The sequence below is a fragment of the Chelon labrosus genome (assembly GCF_963514085.1).
Source record: "Chelon labrosus genome assembly, chromosome: 17".
Classification (NCBI taxonomy): Eukaryota; Metazoa; Chordata; class Actinopteri; order Mugiliformes; family Mugilidae; genus Chelon; species Chelon labrosus.
This window is the reverse complement of record NC_140350.1, coordinates 365,729-387,500: the sequence shown is the minus strand read 5'-3', so window position 1 is coordinate 387,500 and position 21,772 is coordinate 365,729. Positions and strand designations below refer to the sequence as shown.

General features: G+C 41.0%; 1 protein-coding gene across 2 annotated transcripts in view; it reads left to right on the top strand.

Annotated features, from left to right (window-relative positions):
- Nucleotides 1-19,793, top strand: part of amot (angiomotin) — a 56,378-nt gene extending 36,585 nt beyond the window's left edge. For both annotated transcript variants that reach the window (XM_084564748.1, XM_084564749.1), the window contains 7 exons: nt 785-930; nt 5,924-6,073; nt 9,162-9,358; nt 9,700-9,828; nt 15,712-15,950; nt 16,107-16,361; nt 16,607-19,793. In XM_084564748.1, the coding sequence (XP_084420874.1) occupies nt 785-930; nt 5,924-6,073; nt 9,162-9,358; nt 9,700-9,828; nt 15,712-15,950; nt 16,107-16,361; nt 16,607-16,740 (1,250 nt within the window). In that variant the 3' untranslated portion in view covers nt 16,741-19,793. The remainder of the gene's footprint in view (nt 1-784; nt 931-5,923; nt 6,074-9,161; nt 9,359-9,699; nt 9,829-15,711; nt 15,951-16,106; nt 16,362-16,606) is intronic.
- The last annotated feature ends 1,979 nt before the right edge of the window (nt 19,794-21,772 follow it).

Here is a 21,772-nt window from a genome sequence, read left to right as displayed (position 1 = left end):
TTCCAACACTGCTTTTATGCAGACAGAGGGGGTTGTAAGTAACCAAAAAATGTTGGAACATCTGTAGAAATTAGTGCACTAGCTTTCAAGGCTGATTCAACCTTCATTGCTGCAGAACACCTTTAAATTGTTAACCCACTTCGTGTTCCCTGAAAGAGGCATTTTCTGAAATTATTATTATTATTATTTATTTTTCAGTTTTGGGTAACCAAACCTTTTTTTTTTTTTTAACCTCTGGCTGTTCAGTACTTACCTTTGTACCATTTCAAGCTATTCATTAGACTTGCACGACTTGAATTGCAATAAATAACTGGAAAAAATAGGGAGTTCTAAAACTTTTGAACGGTAGTGTATGTATGTATGTATGTATGTATGTATCTATACCTCTCATATAATTCCATCAAAATCAGTCCGTAAGCATTAAACAAGAAACTAAAAATAATAAAATAACAGTAAACAAACAATAACAACATAAATAATATTCATGGCAGTTAAACACTGCCTGCCGTGACTTGTTTTATTTAGTATGCAATAATCTGTGAGAGAGCAAAAGTTGACTTAGAGTTGTACCTTGAGAGGTTGCACTTGAGTTGTGGCAAATATGCTGTAGACTCTACATTTCCACAAAGATACACCTATCAGGGCTGCTGTAGTGAGGCAAATGCTGCACGGTTTTGACTGCTTTAAGCCGTCCATGAATTAAAATGTACTATGGCTGATCTATGGAGTTATTAACAATAACCAGAAATTAATTGAAAGGGCACTTATTATATACTGTGTTCAGACAAAGAAACACTGCGTGAGAAGGAGAAACTGGAGATGGAGTTGAATGCACTGCGTTCTGCCACAGAGGACCAGAGGAGACACATCGAAATCAGAGACCAAGCACTCAACAATGCCCAGGCCAAAGTGGTCAAGCTTGAGGAGGAGGTAAGACCACTGTTGTCGTTTGTTGCTGTCTGACTTATTTTATTTATTTATTCAGTTGTAAGGTATGGACAGCATGCACTTACATTAATCTTTTTAAAGAAAAAAAGAAAAGATGGGTGCACCAGATTTAGCAGAAGATAATTTCCATCCGTAGTTCTACATAAAATAGACACCACATACAAACAGATGCATGCAAGATAACCTTACGTACAGAGACGTACAGAGGCGTCCTGGCTAGATTTAGCCCCCCCCCCAAAAAAAAAAGAGACTTACCCCCAAACCCCGCCACCAACACAACAATATATTATATTATTTGTATTATTTTATTATATATAATCTTAAATACAAAAAGGTAACAAGAACAGAGAAAAAACAAGATAAATAAATGAAATACAGTATATAAACACCAATGTAAATTACACAAATCCTTCATCACAGGATCTGATAACCATGCTTGAAAAATCCCTGAAGAAAGCTAAAAAATACATAAATAAATAAATAAATAACTACATAAAAAAAAGATTCCTGCAGTAAACTATTTCGTATTTTACATACGAGTTTTGTTTTGCATCATCCACTCATGTCACTCATAGAAATCTGCATACCTTTATCTTTTGCCCGTTTCTCCTCTTCTTCTTTTCTTCTTTTTCTGAACTGGGCACCTGATAGCTTCTTTGGTCTTTTACTTTGATCCATGATGAAGATGAAGACTCGACATCATTAACTTCTGCATTACCTTTTGCCAACAACGTCAGTTCGCCCGTCAATCAATCGGAGTTACGTGAGTCACGTAGATGACTGCACAGATTTTTATTTTTTTTTTTGGTAATTTTTCACATAACCCAATTAGGTATATGGGTCGATGTTAATTTTAGGAATGAAATACAATTTATTTGGAAGCAGTTTGTGTTGTGTGGCCTGGGTTTAGTCTATCCCTCGCCCCCCTCCCCCTTGCCAACCTCTGCAGTCGCAAGTTGATCCCCCGCCCCCCTCCCCCTTGCCTCTTCTGACACACACACACAACCTGCATGACTCTCAGCAGCAAATTGACGTGACAATGAGGGCACCCCAGTGCCCACTCCACAAACTTGACATGGAAATGAGTGGTAGTCTAGAAAACTGGCGAGATTTTTTTTTTTTGAGGGCGCACATAGATCGCCCGCGGTCGCCCACATTGCCCATAGCAAAAACCGGCCCTGCTCATGACTGGAGGTGCAGCTGTTTGTGTACAGGGAGAAGAGCAGAGGTGAAAGGACAAAGCCTTGAGGGGAACCCGTGCTGATGGTACGGGAGTCTGCCTCACATGCTGCCTCCTGTCCGACAGGAAGTCTGTGATCCACCTGCAGATGGAGTCACAGTCAGCTGGGAGAGTTTGTCCTGTAGGGGCGGCTGTGGCTCAGTAGGAAGAGTGGGTTGGCCACAAACCAGAGGGTTAGTGGTTCGATCCCCGGAATGTGCCACATGCCGAAGTGTCCTTGAGCAAGACAGTTGCGTGAATGTGTGTGTGCTTGTGTGAGAGAATGGGTAGATGTGTCAATGACTGTAAAGCGATTTGAGTAGAAAAGCGCTATATAAAAGCAAGGTCATTTACCATTTACCATGTAGTAGGGACGGAACAACCGTGTTGAAGGCCGTGCTGAAATCCACAAACAGGACCCTGGCATATGATCTGGGGGAGTCCAGGTGCTGGAGGATGAGGTGGAGGGACAGGTTGACGGCGTCATCCACAGCATCCACAGATCTGTTTGATCTGTAGGCGAACTGCAGGGGGTCCAGGAATGGGTCTGTTAAGTCCTTAAGGTGTGAAAGCACAAGGCGCTCAAAAGACTTCATCACAACCGATATCAGGGCAACAGGGCGGTAGTCATGGAGTCCAGTAGTCCTTGGCTTTTTGGGGACTGGGATGATGGTGCATTCCTGCAAGCTGGCACGTGACATGACTTCAGTGAGATGTTGAAGATATCCATGAACACTGAAGACAGTTGATCAGCACAGTGCTTCAGGGTGGATGGAAGATACAGCGTCTGGTCCAGCAGCCTTGCGAGGGTTCTGCCTCGCAAACAGCCTCTTCACGTCCTTCTCAAGGATGGTGAGAGGTGAGATGGAGGAGGGAGGCTCTGATTCCACCGGCTGTGAGAGAGCCTTGGCCATTGTTGTTGTCAGGGAGGAGGGGGGCACTGGTGTGAGGGCCTGTGAGGTTTCACAGATGCCAGTGCTGGTGGGAGAGGTGTCATGGGGGGGGGGGGGTCGTCTTACTGTCCCATTGCGGCAGAAGTATTCATTCAGGTTGTTGGCCAGGCGTGAGTCGTTCACAGAGTGGGAGGGTTTGGGCTTGTAGTTTGTGATGTTCTTGAAGCCCCTCCAGACAGAGCTCGAGTCGTTGGCTGGTGTGTGTTGGAATACAGCAGTCCTCACAGAAGCTGATGTATGATGTCACTGCTTCTGTGTACTCATCCAAACTGTTTGTTGCCGCATTGAAAGTGTCCCAGTCAGTGCAGTCCAAACATGCCCTTAAGTGGTCCACAGCTTCGCTGGTCCACATCTGATGTCCTCATAGCAGGTTTACAGAGTTTAAGTTTCTGTCTGTATGCTGGAATCAGGTGGATCATAACGTGGTCTGATTGGCGCACGGGGGACAGCATGAAAGGCATCTTTGACTGTGGTGTAGCAGTGGTCCAAAGTTCTGTCTTCCCCGGTGGGACAGCTGACAAATTGTAAAACACCGTGGCTACCTTCGTCGGCGCCATCTTATTGTGCCACACATTCACTTACTCCTGATGATAAATATGAGATAAAATAACATGGGTGGTATCAGCAATCTACCTGTTATGAGTATATTTAATTACAATTAAAATGTTGTTGTTAAATGTTTTTTTAAATAAAGTGGGACATAAGTGCAATACTCATATAAAGTGCTATAGCAAGTGCAAAGAGTGGACCATTTTGGAGGTCTTACATTAGCTTTTAAATACCAACAATGGTAAATCAAAATTACAGAGGAATAAATACCAGTTATAGTAATTCAGAGTTATTCTAAGCAGCAATAAAGTACAGTGCATAACCAGCCGTAACCAGTGATGGGAATAACGGCGTTAAAATAAACGGCATTACTAATGGCGTTATTTTTTTCAGTAACGAGTAATCTAATTAATTATTATTTCCTCCGTTTACAACGCCGTTACTGTTACCGACAGTTAAATGTGATGCATTACTTGCGCTGTCAGCCAGCCACAAGAGCGGCGTAGGTGTTTTTTTTTTTTTTTTTTTTTTTTTTCCCCTCTGGGTGGAGTGGGGTGGGGGCGGTAGTCGCATAAGAGATGGTGATTGGCTAAGGTAGGGTAAGATGGTAAGTCAATCAGCGACAGGCCAGTGTTGAGTTGGGTGGGTGTTGTTTGCATAGCAGTATCACACAAGCGATCAGAGATAGTCTGCAGCAATGGCGAGATTGGAGCGTTCAGAGGTAAAGTTGCCGTTTTCAAGTATAGGCACTACTTTAACCTCATTGAGGTAGAAGGCAAGAATGTACACGTAAAGTGTACATTCTTGAGAAAAGAAAAAAATCTAATTCTTAGATGTATTTAAACATGTTTTTGTTTTTTTTAAAGTAACGCAATAGTTACTTTCCTGGTAACTAGTTACTTTTATAGTGGAGTAATTCAGTTACTAACTCAGTAAATCAGTGTTGGCAGTGCTTAATTTAGATAAAACCCTTAAATAAAAGGATGAAGTGTAAGTGAGCACTGAAAATTCTGAATGATCTGTCCCCAAAAATTTCACCACTTTATACCTTGAGTACTGGTCATGAATGGGGTTGTTATTCATTTAATTGTGGTAAAAACTTGATCAAACTAATTCTTTGAATTACAGTTGAATATCTGGTCATTAACAGACGTCACGTTGTCATGTGAATTTCAAGTCAAAGTCAGAGTCAGCTTTATTGTCAATTCTGACATGTGCAACACATATACAAAGGCTGTAGGCCTTTGACGAAAGATATATATGGATATATCTTTCGTCAAAGGCCTACCGCGTCAAAGGCCTACAGCGCAACAACTTAAACATAAAATGTACTAATCTGAGATTAAAAAAGTAGAAGAAATAGACAGGTAGTGTACTTGTCCTGGAGGGAAGAGAGATAAGAGATAAGATAAGGTTTTATTTGTCACATGCACAGTTATACATAGTACAATGCACAGTGAAATGTGTTTTTGAACCTGCAATCAGTAGTAAAAAAGTAGAACTGTAATAATTACACAAAGCACACAAGGTAAACAATATCAGTAAAAATGTAAAACTGAGAAAAAAAAAATATAGACTGTAAATTGAAATCTAAACTTAGAGGGGGTAGCTCATATATAAAGTGCAGTGGTGTTTAAGTCCGGTCAATGCTCAGAGATGAGCAGACAGGGGTGGTCTACAGGCTCCTGCCACATACAACAACACCGCAGACCTCCTGGAGTACACAGAGACTGCTATTCTTGAACATATTCTAGTCGGTGGTACTGAAACAGTCCTGAAGTGCCACTGAAGACCCTTCTGACCACACATGTACCTATTTCCGAACTGGCTTGGTGACACTGACAATCCCATAGCTCTTCGGCGTGCAGAAACTCTTGGCTGTATTTGTGATTAAAGACAGGCTGACGCGTCAAAGACATACAAGAGCGACGAGACTCACAAGATAAAAAACACGAAAACACCGTTTTGTTGGGACAGAGAGGAGTCGCAGCAAACTGCGCCAACTTCACCCACAGATGTTTCTAATAAAAACCTAAACTCCCCACCAGTCATTTAGAACTGAAGAAGCTACTTGGAAGAGTGGCACAATATCTCCAAGAAAACCCAACAAATCCAGTCGCCTTTGTTTTAGTTTTGTTTTTAGATATTGAAGTTAAATCATACTTAACACTAAGTATGCTAGTTGATGGTGCACCTCTGGTAATAGTTCATTCAAATTTCCAGCCATCTTATTTTATTCTGTCACATTCTATAGCTGAAGAAGAAGCAAGTGTATGTGGAGAAGGTGGAGAGGATGCAGCAGGCTTTGGCACAGCTGCAGGCAGCTTGTGAGAAGAGAGAACAACTTGAACATCGACTACGTACAAGACTGGAGAGAGAGCTTGAGTCACTACGCATGCAGCAGGTATCATACCAGGCCATTACTTGGTGATCATTTGATCTCTTTTGATCTGATGACGTGGTCTCGGTTGCGTGTTTTGTGAGTTTTGCCTCATTCATTGAGAAAAAACACACTGCTATTATAAATAATTGCCTGAGAAGGAAAAAGCATCGTAATGCTTTACGAATTGTAATGAATTACTTAAGTAATTCTTAAGTAATGTGAGCCTTTCAAAATATTATAACTAAATAATAAATAAATTTAAGCAAGAATTAAAAATGGAAGTATTTAATATGAGTGTAAGAGTGTGATTCTGTCATTGAATAACGTGTAATTATTAATGTGACCATGTGGATGTATAAGGAGCTATGTGTGGTTAAGTTATATATTTTCTCAATCATCAGTGCCTTTATTTACCTTTATTACCAGAAATTTTGGTGTGTGTGGAAACTTCCAGTGTTGGAGTTATAATCTGAGTTTTGTACAGGTCAATAAATAATGACTTAACGTGTGCCAAAGTCATGATGCACACAAAAAACAGCGCTGGTCTTGGTTCTGGAGTCACTGTTAAGATATTCTACAGTGCTGCAAATGATGCTGTGTGTTAATTTGCATTTTTCATCTTCCCTGCGTACACAACCTGTCAAAAGTTTGGACACACCCTCTCATTTAATGGTTTTTCTTTATTTTCATGACTATTTACATTGTAGAGAAAAGGTGAGCAGATGGTCTCTACCTGAATGGTTCCAACTGTGAAGCATGGAGGAGGAGTTGTGATGGTGTGGGGGTGCTTTGCTGGTGACACTGTTGAGGATTTATTCAAAATTGAAGGCACACTGAACCAGCATGGCTACCGCAGCATCCTGCAGTGACATGCTATCCCATCCAGTTTGCATTTAGTTGGACCATCATAAGTCATCAAAACCCAGCCTGAAACCCCCAGAGCATGCCTGAAGGCGACGGTGGCAAGGAAAAATGCCCTTTTAACAGGAAGAAACCTTGAGCAGAACCCAGCTCAGATGGAAGGACCCATCTGCCTAAGGCCAGCCGGGTAGAGACAGATAAGAGAGAAGAGAACAGCAGGAGGAACGAGATAAACATACATCTGTCATACATACATACACTATATTACCAAAAGTATTCGCTCACCTGCCTTTACTCATTCTATGAACTGAAGTGCCATCCCATTCCTAACTCATAGAATTCAATATGATGTCGGTCCACCTTTTGCAGCTATTACAGCTTCAACTCTTCTGGGAAGACTGTCCACAAGGTTGAGGAGAGTGTTTATAGGAATTTTTGACCATTCTTCCAAAAGCGCATTGGTGAGGTCACACACTGATGTTGGTCGAGAAGGCCTGGCTCTCAGTCTCCGCTCTAATTCATCCCAAAGGTGTTCTATCGGGTTCAGGTCAGGACTCTGTGCAGGCCAGTCAAGTTCATCCACACCAGACTCTGTCATCCACGTCTTTATGGACCTTGCTTTGTGCACTGGTGCACAGTCATGTTGGAAGAGGAAGGGGCCCGCTCCAAACTGTTCCCACAAGGTTGGGAGCATGGAATTGTCCAAAATGTTTTGGTATCCTGAAGCATTCAATGTTCCTTTCACTGGAACTAAGGGGCCAAGGCCAGCTCCTGAAAAACAACCCCATACCATAATTCCTCCTCCACCAAATTTCACAGTTGGCACAATGCAATCTGAAATGTACCGTTCTCCTGGCAACCTCCAAACCCAGACTCGTCCATCAGATTGCCAGATGGAAAAGCGTGATTCATCACTCCAGAGAACGCGTCTCCACTGCTCTAGAGGCCAGTGGCGGCGTGCTTTACACCATTGCATCCGACGCCTTGCATTGCACTTGGTGATGTGTGGCTTGGCTGCAGCTGCTCGGCCATGGAAACCCATTCCATGAAGCTCTCTGCGTACTGTACTTGGGCTAATCTGAAGGTCACATGAAGTTTGTAGCTCTGTAGCAATTGACTGTGCAGAAAGTCGGCGACCTCTTTGCACTATGCGCTTCAGCATCCGCTGACCCCTCTCCGTCACTTTACGTGGCCTACCACTTCGTGGCTGAGTTGCTGTTTTTCCCAAACGCTTCCATTTTGTTATAATAGAGCTGACAGTTGACTGTGGAATATTTAGGAGCGAGGAAATTTCACGACTGGATTTGTTGCACAAGTGGCATCCTATGACAGTTCCACGCTGGAATTCACTGAGCTCCTGAGAGCGGCCCATTCTTTCACAAATGTCTTGTTTCACAGTCTGCATGCCTGAGTGCTTGAATTTATACACCTGGGGCCAGGCCAAGTGATTAGAACACCTGATTCTGATCATTTGAATGGGTGAGCGAATACTTTTGGTAATATAGTGTACATCTGACTAAAGCGTACATGTAGAATCTGATGATACAAATACAACATATAGCTGATGATGTTACATGACAGTTTGAGAATGTAAGAGGAATCATAGGCAGGTTGGAGACTTGTTCATTCAGGTAGGAGTGGATAGCTGCCGGAGGCCATGAAGACTGGGCAGGTTGATGAGACCACACAACAGGCAACGCTTTTTTTGTTTACTACATAATTCCATATGTGTTCATTCATAGTTTAGAAGCCTTCGGTGAGAATCGAAAATGTAAATAATCATGAAAATAAAGAAAAAACGTTGAGAGGGTGTGTCCAAACTTTTGACTAGTGGTGTATGTTATCACTCATATTAGAAGGCATCCTCTTTTTCATTCTCCTTAAATTGACTATAATAACAATGTAATCTAGTGTTTACAGCTGAAGCAGACAGCTGTTTTCAGACAGTATATATGTGTGTGTATATATATATATATACATACATTAGGGATGCACCGAAATTAAAATTCTTGGCCGAAACCGAAAACCGAAACTATTATGACAATTGTTAGTACCATTGCATTCATGGCTGTGTACTAACTTCATTAAAATCATGGCATTGCAATTGCATAAATTAATATTAATGTGCAATGCACAATATAAAATAAAATGTTTTACTTGACCCCACTCATTTTTACATTAAATAATACATCTTACGGTGATGGTTCTTCTCTTCTTTCTTGCCTCTTTTTTTCTCCTTTGTCTCTAGCGTCAAGGAGGCTCTCAAATCAGTGGTGTAGTCCCTACAGAGTACAATGCCACAGCCTTGATGGAGCACCTAAGGGAGAAGGAGGAGCGAATCCTGGCTCTAGAGGCCGACATGACCAAGTGGGAGCAGAAGTACTTGGAGGAGAGTGTGATGAGGCAGTTTGCCCTTGATGCTGCCGCGTCTGTTGCAACTCAGAGGTACATTTCATCCTGTTAGCCATTGTATCAGACTCTGGTTATTTAGAGTTCAAAATTCTAGTAGGAATCTCCTTCTTTATAAATGATTTTGGCTTATAGAAAAAGTAAAAATAACCAGTAAGATCTGGGTAGCTTACAAATAGATGCCCTCTGAATGGTCATTAGAGGAACTGCAGCTGGTGGCATTTATGACTTAAAACTGCTCGGGTGGTTACTGCTTGTGTCACATTGTCTGAGCTTCTAGCCTTTTTAACGGAGTTATGGAAAAAACAAGAATAATAAAAAAAAAACAACAACAAAAAAAAAATTAAACAAAATTTGAACCATTTACTGATTTGCAGGGATACTTCAACATCAGTGATAAGCCACTCTCCCTGCAGCAGCTACGATACATCAGTGGAGGCTCGAATCCAGAAGGAAGAAGAGGAAATTCTTATGGCTAATCGTCGTTGTCTGGACATGGAAAGCAGGTATAGCAAATATACATGCAGCTTCCCTGACACCTGGTCATGGAAATATAATCTTACCATGTACTTTTGGGTGTTTATAAACTTTCAGTTTACAGACTTAAGGTTTTTCAGTGGGTTTCAAGAAACAGTTTCTATGTTTTTTCTTCTCAAACACACACGGCCTTGGCTGAAAACATTTGGAAGCTATCATAGCTGGCAGCCACAAATTCACTGTAGACCGACTGTATCCACGACAAATGGCACACGCTGTTGCAGCTTATACTAGTATATAGTAGTGTTGCGTCGTTCGCGAATGATTCGTTCCAATGGAATCTTTTGAGTGAACTTACTGAATGGAATCATCGGTCTATATTATTGCACAAGACGAGCATCATATTTGCATTAGCTACAAGGGAAAACATAATATGTCCGTTGCACTTTTTCAAAAGGCCGTTTTGGTCCCCTGCACTTTTTACCGTCCAAAAACAATGTTACACTATAGTAAAGGATCACATCACCTCCAGACTACCCTCAACATTCGACCCGTACCAGTTTGCTTATCGTCCCAACCGCTCCACAGAGGACGCCATCTCCTCTGCACTACATCGGAGCCTGGAGCATCTGGAGGGGAGAAACACACATGTGCGGATGCTGTTCCTGGACTTCAGCTCCGCGTTCAACACTATCATCCCACAGCACCTGATCAACAAACTGGCCCCCTTTGGATTCAGCACCCACCTGTGTAACTGGCTGCTGGACTTCCTCACCAACCGACCTCAGTGTGTGCAGGTGGGAAAAAACATCTCCAGTGTCATCTCCCTGAGCACCGGTTCCCCCCAGGGTTGCGTCCTGAGTCCACTGCTGTTCACACTGATGACCCACAACTGCTCTGCTAGGTTCACTACTAACCACATCGTGAAGTTTGCAGACGACACGACAGTAGTGGGCCTCATCAGCAACAACAACGACCAGGCTTACAGAGAGGAGGTGAAACATCTGGTGGACTGGTGTGTCTCAAAAACTAAAGAGATCATCGTGGACTTCAGGAAGAACCAGTCCAGCCACACTCCTCTCACCATCAACAACTCAGCAGTGGAGATCGTCAGCAGCACCAGGTTCCTGGGGGTGCAGATAACAAACACTCTGAGCTGGTCTGAGTAACCTGTTTTCGCTGGTAAAGAGGGCTCAGCAGCTCATGCACTTTCTGCGACGGATGAGGAGAGTCAACCTACCCCTTCCCATTCTCACCACCTTCTACAGAGGTAGCCTACTATAGAGAGCATATTGACCAGCTGCATCTCTGTCTGGTCAGGGGCTTGTAGTGCCTCTGACTGGAAGTCCCTACAGAGGGTGGTGAGGACAGCGGAGAAAATCATTGGGACTTCACTTCCTTCCATCCAGGACATTGCTAAGAGACGCTGTCTGACAAGGGCCAAAAACGTCACCTCAGCCCCCTCACACCCCCAACATGGACTGTTCTCACTGCTGGCCTCTGGAAGGAGGTTTCGGAGCCTACCGAGCAGAACAGTCAGGTTCAAAAACAGTTTCATCCCATATGCCATAAGACTGCTCAACGCACTACAAACAGTACCCCCCTCCACCCACTCCCATTACCCTGTAATTAAAAATGTGCAATAATATTTATCTACATTTCAAGTTTCTTAGATATTTATATTTATTATATTCTGTATATACGTTCCTGTAAATTGTACAATACCGTTTCTGTTGTACATACCGTTTCTGTTAAATATTCCTGCTGTACTATGAGCCATTGTACCGAAATTTCTTTTTGATGAAAATCAAAATGACAAATAAAGTCTGTCTAAGTCTAAGTAAACAGAGACTAGTCAAGCACTAAGACCAAGCGGAAAACGGCTGTTCAAGCTGAAGCCTGTTTCCCTTAGTTTAGACCCGCCCACAAGCTCCTCGATTGGCTCTGCCGTTTCTTGTGTGATTGGCCGTCCCCGCTGTCACTCCACCTTGCTTGCACACCGGTCTGCCAGTCTGCGGTCAGGAGTCCTTGTTAATCTGACTGCTACCGTAAATTGGGCGTTTGTTCTGCCTGGGTCACGTCAGCTGGAAGGGTTGTAATATCAGAGGTTGCATGTACATTAACGTTTGAATCGGTGTCCATGTGCGTATGTGCGTGCCGACATTTTATTCAATTTCTCCCCACCTGTGATGCCAGTTTGACCTGCCCACCACTGGGTGATGCTATGTAAATGAGGTCTGTTAACCATAAACAGAGCTGCCAACTCTCACGCTTTCGCCGTGTGACACACGGTTTTGCCTGTTTTCACACGCACTCACGCCACACATCCAATTTCTCACGCAAAAAAAAAAAAAAAATCCGATCTTGGTCCGAGACTCTTCCGTTCCTTTTCAAACTCCACGACGGTAGATGGCGCTGATGAGTGCCCCTGAACCTTTGCGCTGCGCTACACCTGCAGTGCACCCCTTTACTATCTATGTCTGCACCCCGAAGTACACAGAAGAAGAGATACAGAGACCGCCAAGACAGCAGGAGAAACCAGAAACTACTTTGAGAAGTCTGATAAAGAAGAGAATCTGAGCTGAGACTAGGCCAGTATAACCATGCACACAGATCATAGACAAGGACTTTACCCAGCTTCTGATCTGCATCTGATACTGATTATGCCTCATTTTAGCTATTTTTGTAATGCATTCATCTGTTTTATTGCTTGAAAAAGTTGTACTGTTTAAGCACTTTATTTGTTGCACTTTATTTGTCTCTGATGGACCATGTGGTGGGAGACTTTGAATGAAGAATAATGTCCCTCCCTAACTAATGTTGTGTCGTTTTTGGCTGAACATAAATCATTATTCTGTATATTTTTAATTGATTGAGTGTGTGTGTGTGTGTGTGTGTGTGTGTGCGCGCGCGTGTGTGCGCGTGTGTGCGCGTGTGTGCATGCCTGTTATTTCTATTCTATTTTACCCTATTTTATTCTTCTTACCTGCCCAGGGACTGCAGATGGAAATTAGCTCTTAGCTATAATCTGGTACAAGCCATCTTTTTACTTCGTGTAATTAATGAACCTTGTACATGGTCCCTGTCTTAAATAAACCAATAAAATAAAAATAAAATAAAATTAAGTGCTCTTAAGAATACAATTATTCACAACATAGGTTAGGTTTTAGTTAAGAATTAGTTTAATACCATTTTAATCAAAATATCAATCAACCTACCTAGGTCAAATCTTAAACACTGATCTATGAATAAGGCTTTATTGTGATTTAGGCACACCGATAGTTTTCTGGTTGAATGTTCAGCTCAAGTCTACAGACTAAGACCTACAAGTCATGATGCCGAACATGAATCAGAATAAGTTCAGGTATTGCACATCTTTAGCAGACCGCCCAAAAATGCACTAGAATGCTGGAAACCACATCTACTTAATCCAAAATCTCCTGGGGGTGGACCTTCAGCTATGTCTGCTTCACAGAATGTAACCAATATTGTCCATCTTCAGTGGGCTGCCCCTATCAACAGCTTTGGACCTCCCCACAAACCACCAGAATGCAGGGTACAACATGGGTACAACATCAAATTAATTCCAATTGTCTAATATCTGAGCCACCAATTTGTGTGACTGCATGCACGGCATAATTTTGGTCACCCACGACAAAATCTCACTCCAAGGTTTTTTGAAAAATTGGCAGGTATGCATAAATCCCATAAATAAGTGTAAAATTGGTGGTACTGAGTTGGAGTGAAGTTGTCTAACAAGGTGAAACACAGAATTGGGTGATTATTGTTTTGCTACATGCTTTACAACCAGTCAAACCAAAAAAGGGAACATTAAACTTAAAAGTAGCAATAGAAAACTAGAAGAGCTTCTAGAAAACACAGTGAACTGAAAGATTAGAGTTTTATTAAAAATACTTGTGTCCCCCCCACTTCTGAAATCAAAATTTCGTCCTTGCTCGCTACACACAGAGAGGTGAGTCTGTCTGGCGATTCACGTTCGCACTGCAACTCATGATTCGCGAACCTACTGAAAGATTCGCTAGGTTCACGAATCACCTAGTGAACCTAGAATCAGTGAATCAGCGAATCACAAACGATTCGCGAATCTGCTTTAAGCACAGCATAATATTCACGTACTGTGATGTACACACGGATAGAACTGCCACTCAAGGCAGAGGACTTGATTCACGTTTAGTAACTGTATCACTAAAATTACTGTCTTGTTAACATCCGTGTAGCATGTTCAGTGAATGTTCTGCGCAGAGGACTCGCGTTCACCGTGTAGGCCTAGTATAAAACGAGAGTAGCGGGATGTGGTGGTTGGTGGAGAGTGAAACTAACTACAGGGCTAAGCTAGCATGCTAAGGCCGTTTTAAACATGTTGTTATTTGGGTAACGGACACTTTCAGTGTGTATGTTAGCATGCATGTTAACAGACTTGCGTTTATCTGCAGTGGTGTTGTCATTTATATTTTAGTAAGTTTTCTGTTTGCTGTGTGCTACCGGAATAGTAGCAGTACAAGTCAGTAACAGATTCAGTCCGTTGTCTGCTAACTGGTACAGCGTTACTACGTCTTTGTATAAGAATCATAAGAAACATTTCAGTATTTAGTGCTCTAATGCTTGTGACTTGAGCTTTTATTGGTCAATTATATGGACTGATGTAACTTCAGAGCGCCAGGCTGCCATACCGATACGCTGAGTGGCTGCCATGGCAACCGCCATGTGGCCCGCGGGCCTTGAGTTTCACATATGTGCACTATGCAGTCAGGGCTCCTGCTAAGCACTGAATGATTCGGTAAACGAATCTGTTGAACGAATCAATTAAATGAACTGATTCTAGTGATTCAGTACAGTCAAAAGAACTGCTGGTCCCATCACTAATATATGGGCGGTTTCATAGTTTGTCAGCTTGGTTTAGTTAGTTTGGTTGAAAGATGTCAGATTAACAACTTCACAGTAGGGGTTGAACTGACTAGTCGATTTTACTGCTGTGCCATGTACATCTCAGTCCGTCATAGCAGCAAACTAGCAGTGGTTTATCAAGTGTATGGAAATACTTCACTAAAGATGAAACCCATACTACCGTGACATGCAGAATATGTAAGTCAGTCCTGAAATACAACAAATGTACTACTGCAATGCACCCTCATCTGAAAAGGCATTTGCTAATGCTAACGGAGGGAACGATCCAAATCCTATCGACAGCAGTCAGTTAACAACTTCACCAAACGTCCTGCATCAACAGAGAGAAGGAGGCTGCAAATCGACAGCTGAATAATAATGTATAATAAGTGAATTTCATTGTCTAAAATTATTAGACCTTTAGCTGTTATATACATGGAAAAGGCTCCGGAGATAGAGCTTTTGCCTTAGGCAGATGGGTCCCTCCATATGAGCTGATTTTTTGTTTTTTGCAAACGAGAGACGCATATTAGAAAGTGTCAGACTGATGGTGTTTATGGTGTTGAAGTGAGCTACGGCCGACAGTAGCCCGTGTTCAAGCTTCAATTACCTTGCAGAAAAGCCTCCATAGATTCCTTCCTGTGCGACACTACAGTATGTAATCAGCTCAACAATATAGCTTTCATTGTTGCTAAGCATTACTTCCAATATGTTTTTATGTGTGACGTCATCGAGTAGTTGACGTCGACTCAACTTTCACCACATATTAGTCGACTTTAAAAAATCTGAAGTCATTTAACTCCTACTTGATATAAAAACTAATCTGCTCTTTAATATGTTGGTTGGTTGATCTCCTTACCCGTGTTGCTAGCTGTGATGATGCAGGAATTTTCTCAGTTACAAAAGTAACAGTTTGTTCCTCAGTCTGGGTCAACTGTGAAATAAATGTACTTAAAGTCTCATTGTCCCACAGTAACTGTGGTTCTATTTGACTCTTCATTACCCAGGATAAAGAATCTTCATGCCCAGATCATTGAGAAAGATGCCATGATCAAGGTGCTCCACCAGCGCTCTAGGAAGGAGCCTGTCAAGTCAGATACGCCATCTGTCATGAGGCCCTCAAAGTCCCTTATGTCCATCTCCAACACTGGCTCTGGTGGTTCAGGACTGCTCTCGCACAGCCTTGGACTCAGTGGTTCACCAATCACAGAAGAACGCAAGGACACTAGCTGGAAGGGCAGTCTTGGTAAGAATCAAAAGTCCTTTGTCTTAATTTTAATGTAAAGAATTTAATTGTGTGACAAGTTTAAGAACTATAAATGTAATGTCTCTGTTGGTGAGAAATAATTTGTAGAAACTGTGTAAATGTCAGTGTTTTTGAACATTTCTCATGTTCCTCCAGGGGTGTTGCTGGGTCCTGAGTTTCGCACAGATACTCAAAGGACGGAATCGATCTCATCGTCCCCCTCCCCAGTACTTCCGTCAACCCCGATGACTGCGGGCCACTCAAAGACAAGCAGCAGGGACAGCTGCACGCAAACTGAAAAGGGTCAGAGTCAGGACACCAGCAAGCCCAGCACTCCAGCACTTCAAAGCATGACACTGCCAGCTCGCCTGTCCAGCCCCAGCCCTATCTACATCCCTGACCGCTTAGCAGGTCAGCTTACACTGTTAGAAATTCTGAAATGCCACATACAGTATGCCACTAATTGGCAGCGACAAACCTTCAGAAAAATTTTGGAGGGAAAAAATGTCAGCAGCCTCCACCTGTAAAACCATTCCTGCCAAGGGTGGTCGTCTCATGTTGCTGCTTTCATTGAGACCAAAGCAGCTGAATTTTTTTGAGCAGTGTGTATGTGTGGGTCTATCTGATCGTCTCATCATTTGATTATCTCTGTGTAGATGTAGCAGTGATTCACAGCAGCACCGCAGACCGAAGGCTTCCACTCCAGTCCCATTTGCAACATCAGGCTCCCCATCAAGCCCTACCCACCCAACAGGAGTTGGACACAGATGTTGTGGAGATCCTCATCTGATCCCATGACCTCTGTACAACACATCATACAAAATGAGTGACAACACAAGAATAGAAGTACGCATTCCTGTTTCATCCTGCTATTCGTGTGTGCTTTCATTGTTGTACTTCCAACATTAGTGCATCGTTCATCATCTTTGTAGGAAAATCAAAAAAAGTAAGCTAGGATTTTTGTTATCTGAACCAGTTTTGCAAAACTGTGGTGTAAATTCTGCTCTTTTTGGAAGCTGTGGAGCAATGTTTAGAGATGCAGCTTTGGATCAAAGGGTCCCAGATTTGCCTCCCCACCACGTCCATGGCTGAGGTGACCTGAGCAAGCACCTGACCCCCAAACTGCTCCCTGGGCGCTGCCCCCTAGAGGCTGCAGCCCACTGCTCTGACTGTACACACTATTGTGTGAATGAATGGATGGATCAAATAGCAGGATTGAATTTCCCATGTGGGATCAATACATTATTATTATTATTATTATTATTATTATTATTATTATTATTCACTTCTTCCTGTGTACAAAGCTGAATTCTCTACTCACTGGTGCTGCTGTTAAATCTGCATCTGCTTTCATTAGCATGTCCTGTAAGAGAAGCATTTTGAAAACATACATATGATATACATATAGATGGGTGGCACGCCCTGCTTGCATTACAACAGTGGTTGGAGTCACTCTTAGCAGAGGGCCTTAATCATTCTTTCATCAACACTTCATGTGTTTGAAAAACAAGTGTGTTTTTAGTAGTAGTATCATGTCACAAAGGTGACATATGCTGCCTTTGTTGTGAATGCACTTTTTTTTCAATTCCTATCTTCCATCTGGCTGCTTAATGAACCAAGATGACAGGTAATTTCAAAACACAATTTCACTGGGTTGAGGTTTGATTTGAAATAACAACAGTCTAGAAGGGTTATCAGCTTAGATGTTAACATGAAACCCTTCATTGTGTCTCTAAGGATCATTTTGGTTAGTTATCAGGTTGTGACATTTTTGCATTACTTAATGCATTACTTTATATACAGTTCGGTGTTTGGCTTTGACTGTGAATGTTTTCCATTTGATTGGACATTCTCTAAACCCAACATCATATGATCTTGACCAAAGATAACAAAATTGATTTGTATTCACCCTGTAGACAGGATTCTTGTTTAAATTAATCTTTTAAAAAAAAGCTTCACTTTAAAAGGGTACATCTCACCTGAAATAACCTTCACGTGGGTTATGGTAACTACCCAAGAATAATATAACGCAATATTTTCAGCCAAACTCACATCAATATATTGGCATGCAATTGTTTGGTATAGTTTAATAGAGTATACATAATCCTACATTATAACTATGAGTGTATGATGTCATGTGTTACTCATTCAGCCTTTTCCAGGTTGCGGAAGCAGTTCAAAGACAATTCCAACCTTAAATCAGGCCATAAAGTCAAGAATATGTGAGCCTGCTTCTGTGATTTATGTTTTTACCTTTCCGATAAAGTGACGAGACCGCCATTAATTCATGCTGTCAGCTGAAAACCAAAAATCTTAGACCAAAAATGTAAATAATGACCAAAAACATGTATTTTCAAAAGGTCGGAATTTCACTAAAGGACTGAGGAGCATCCCAATAATATTATTAGGTAATGTACTGATATAGTATGTTGTAAGTGAATATATAAGACATTTAAGCACGAATAGTTAACCTCAGTGGTCAAAAGGAATGTGGCCATTCTTTTTCATTGTAGAAATCTGACATTCTTGTGCCAAATCTTTTGAAAATCAAGTTGCTTTACTTTCAGGTGCAGAAAATGCAGTGGGGTGTTTTATTATTTGAAAACTAATCTTAAATCTGAAACTAAAACATGATAAGGCACCAACAAACAGACTGCAGAATGAACTGAGAAATCTCTTATCAGACCTACAGTATTTCCCCATTTTGAAAGAAGAGCATTTATTCGAAGTTGGAACCAGTAAGTACAGTATGACATACTGCATACACTTAAAATTATACTTCAACAAAAGGGTTGTTGATTTTATGTCAATCAATGAATTGTTTTGGCACAGCCACACTGTTTCTGCAACAGGCATGTCATAATTGTTGTTTATACGTAAACTGCTTTTTCATTATTCTTTGAAAGTAACTGCCGGGGTTTATTCACCCTTATGTTGTGTGTCTGTTTCAAATTTGTTTTTGTTTGTTCATGCCTAATGCTGCCAGATTAGTTTCTATACCATGTAAAAACTTTGGAAGCAAACATTTTGTAAAGTGAGAGATCTTTGTCTTCATCATCCCTTCTGAGAGCTCCAATGGCCCACCTGCACCAGTCTATCCCACAGTGTTTAACACAAACTGGAGTAAGTGCTTTTCTGTGAAAACTTGAAGCCATTTTTTAACTACTTTACAGCCTATGTCTTTACTGCTTCTCCTCTCTTGCCATGACTGAGACCAATGTTTCTGAATACATGTACAAAATTTGAGTTGATCTTCATCAGGCACTTAAAATGTTGCTACTCAGTCAATAAAGGCACTATTGTAAAGATATTGTTCAATTATTAACTCCACATGGTGATAGTTGATTTATTAGTAATTAGTATTTAGTATTTCATCGCACTTCCTGAATGTACAAACCCTTTTCCAATAATGTGACAAAACAATTTAAAATCAATTCAAACAGAAATACTGACTGTAAACATAAAGTAAAATGCCAATATCTGTATGGTGATTATTGTTAAAGGAAATGTTTGTCCAAAGTTGAAGCAATTTTATATTAATCATCAGGTTTGTTTTAATTCTTGTTCAATAAATGTGTGCTGTAACATTAAGGTTGTATCTGGTGCTTACATGGACCCTCTAACTGGCTGATGCAAATTAGTAGAATAGAATAGAATAGACTTTATTGCCATTTGCACATGTATAAGAAAGTACATGTAATGCTTATGCAAGGTTTACTGAGGTTTTTTCGGGTTGTGGATGGCTTGTGACTGGGGCTTCTGCAGCGCGCAGTTTCACACACTCTTCGTACTGCAGTTTTTGCCACTGTTTTAGGTGGTGAAAAATATTTGTAGTGCTTCCACCCCTGGCTGTAACTTCCCTTAGCAAAAAGTAGTTTACTCAAGTGTACTACAAGTATATTTATTTTATACTAAAATTGAGGCAGTATACTTGAAGTTTACTTTTTATGTACTATATTTCATATACTTAAGAATAGTATAGTGAAGTATACTTGGCTTATACTGAAAAGTATAAAGAAAAAGTCCAAGACTAAGTATATATTTATACACAATTTGCTTTGAGGTATTACCCCTGTTAGAAACTTATATGTTCAAGATCATATAGTGCTGGACTTTAAAAGTTTACAGTAAATGGTATGTGTGCTCACTGGCATTATCTTTCTGTACCTTAAAAACATACACAAAAACAGAAACATTGACTTGACTTTATTGATCAAGTCCTAGTCCTAGTCATCATCTTTTTCAACAAGAACACATTTTGTTTTAATCATGTCAGGCCAGACAGCATTAACAGTTTTGTTTTTTTTATCCTCATATAAAGTACTTTGTACTGTGAATCTTAACATACAGGCCTGTCTGATTTAGTAAGTACCTCAACTAAAACAAAGCATAGTTTGGCACATGAACAAAAAGCAGAAATTTGATGTCAACACATTTGTTTAAAAATAACCAAGTCATTAATTAAACAAAATGTATCATCTTTCAAGCATACAGCACTGTTGTATCTCTTCTTTAGTCTGAAATGTCCACATCCAGTTTGCTTGTGGTAGGGTTCTCAGTATTCTCAGTGTACATCATCTTCATCTTCACTGTTGGAAGTGTTACTCCAGTGTTCTTCTGTGTTGATTTGGTTATCTTCATTATCATTCTACGTGTGAACAAAGGAAAGAGAATGAAAAATGTAGTTAATAAAACAATGACTGAAATTGTGCAGGTGGTTTGCTGTAGCCTTTGCTTTGAGCTGACAATGTTGTCATTCGTCTACACTTGGGTTAGGCTAGAGGATAGGTCAGAATGTACCACAATTAAGATAAACTGTCCGTTAGATGGTATGAATGCACTCAACTATTACAGCAAACCCCTAACTACATGTACAGTAAACTACATGTGTGCACTGTTGACACTTTTTGAGGGTGTCACTGGAAGCCCTCTGATGAATATTATATAAATTAGTGACGTGGCATATGACATGAGGTAATGATTATAGCTACTTTGCAGGCTGACAGCACAGTGTAGGGAAGATTCTTAAAATTGAATCAAGCAGGATAAGAAAGTTACCCAGATACATGGGGGAATGTGTCCTGGCATATTTCAAGATTTGATGCCTGTAATAAACTGGACAAACTGTGTCATTGCGTATTTACCTGTTGAAAGGCAGTATCCAAAAGCCTAGGTGTGGAGGAGCACCTACTGTTGAATCATCTCTAACTTCTCTGAGGGAAACAATAAGCCGACTCATGTGATCTTGTGTGTTGTCCTGCAGTTCTATCCTGTCCTGGAAAGGTGTTCAGATATGAATGTCAGCTATTACTCAAGTCATTTCATTCCCCGTGGATATACTGAGTGCATTTTTAACATAAAATCATACTAACATTTTTTGGGAAGATGCCTCCAAATGAGACTGTACATAGTGCATGGATAGCAATTACCTTTGAAAACAAAACCAGATTCAACATTTCGCCTTAAATTACTATAAATATTTGTACTATATATATGGTTGCTCAACTAAATGTATTATAAATGAATACCACTAGTAATTTATATAGTCCCCAAATAAACTAAAAATAAAACATTGCATTTTAGTCTTAACTTTTCAACGGATGATGATTTGTCTTATACATAAAACCAGTTCACAACATATGCAACTGGAAAAGGGCATTTAATGTGAAGCTAGACGCATGGAAATCTTGGAACGCAAACCTCACAAAACCAGTAGCCTGTGGAAAGTAATGGAACGGAATATTCTGCCAACTGTGTTGAACATAAAGCTCTCCTGCACTGTAAGCAGCAAGCTAGCTGCTATTATGCTACATGCGATGAAA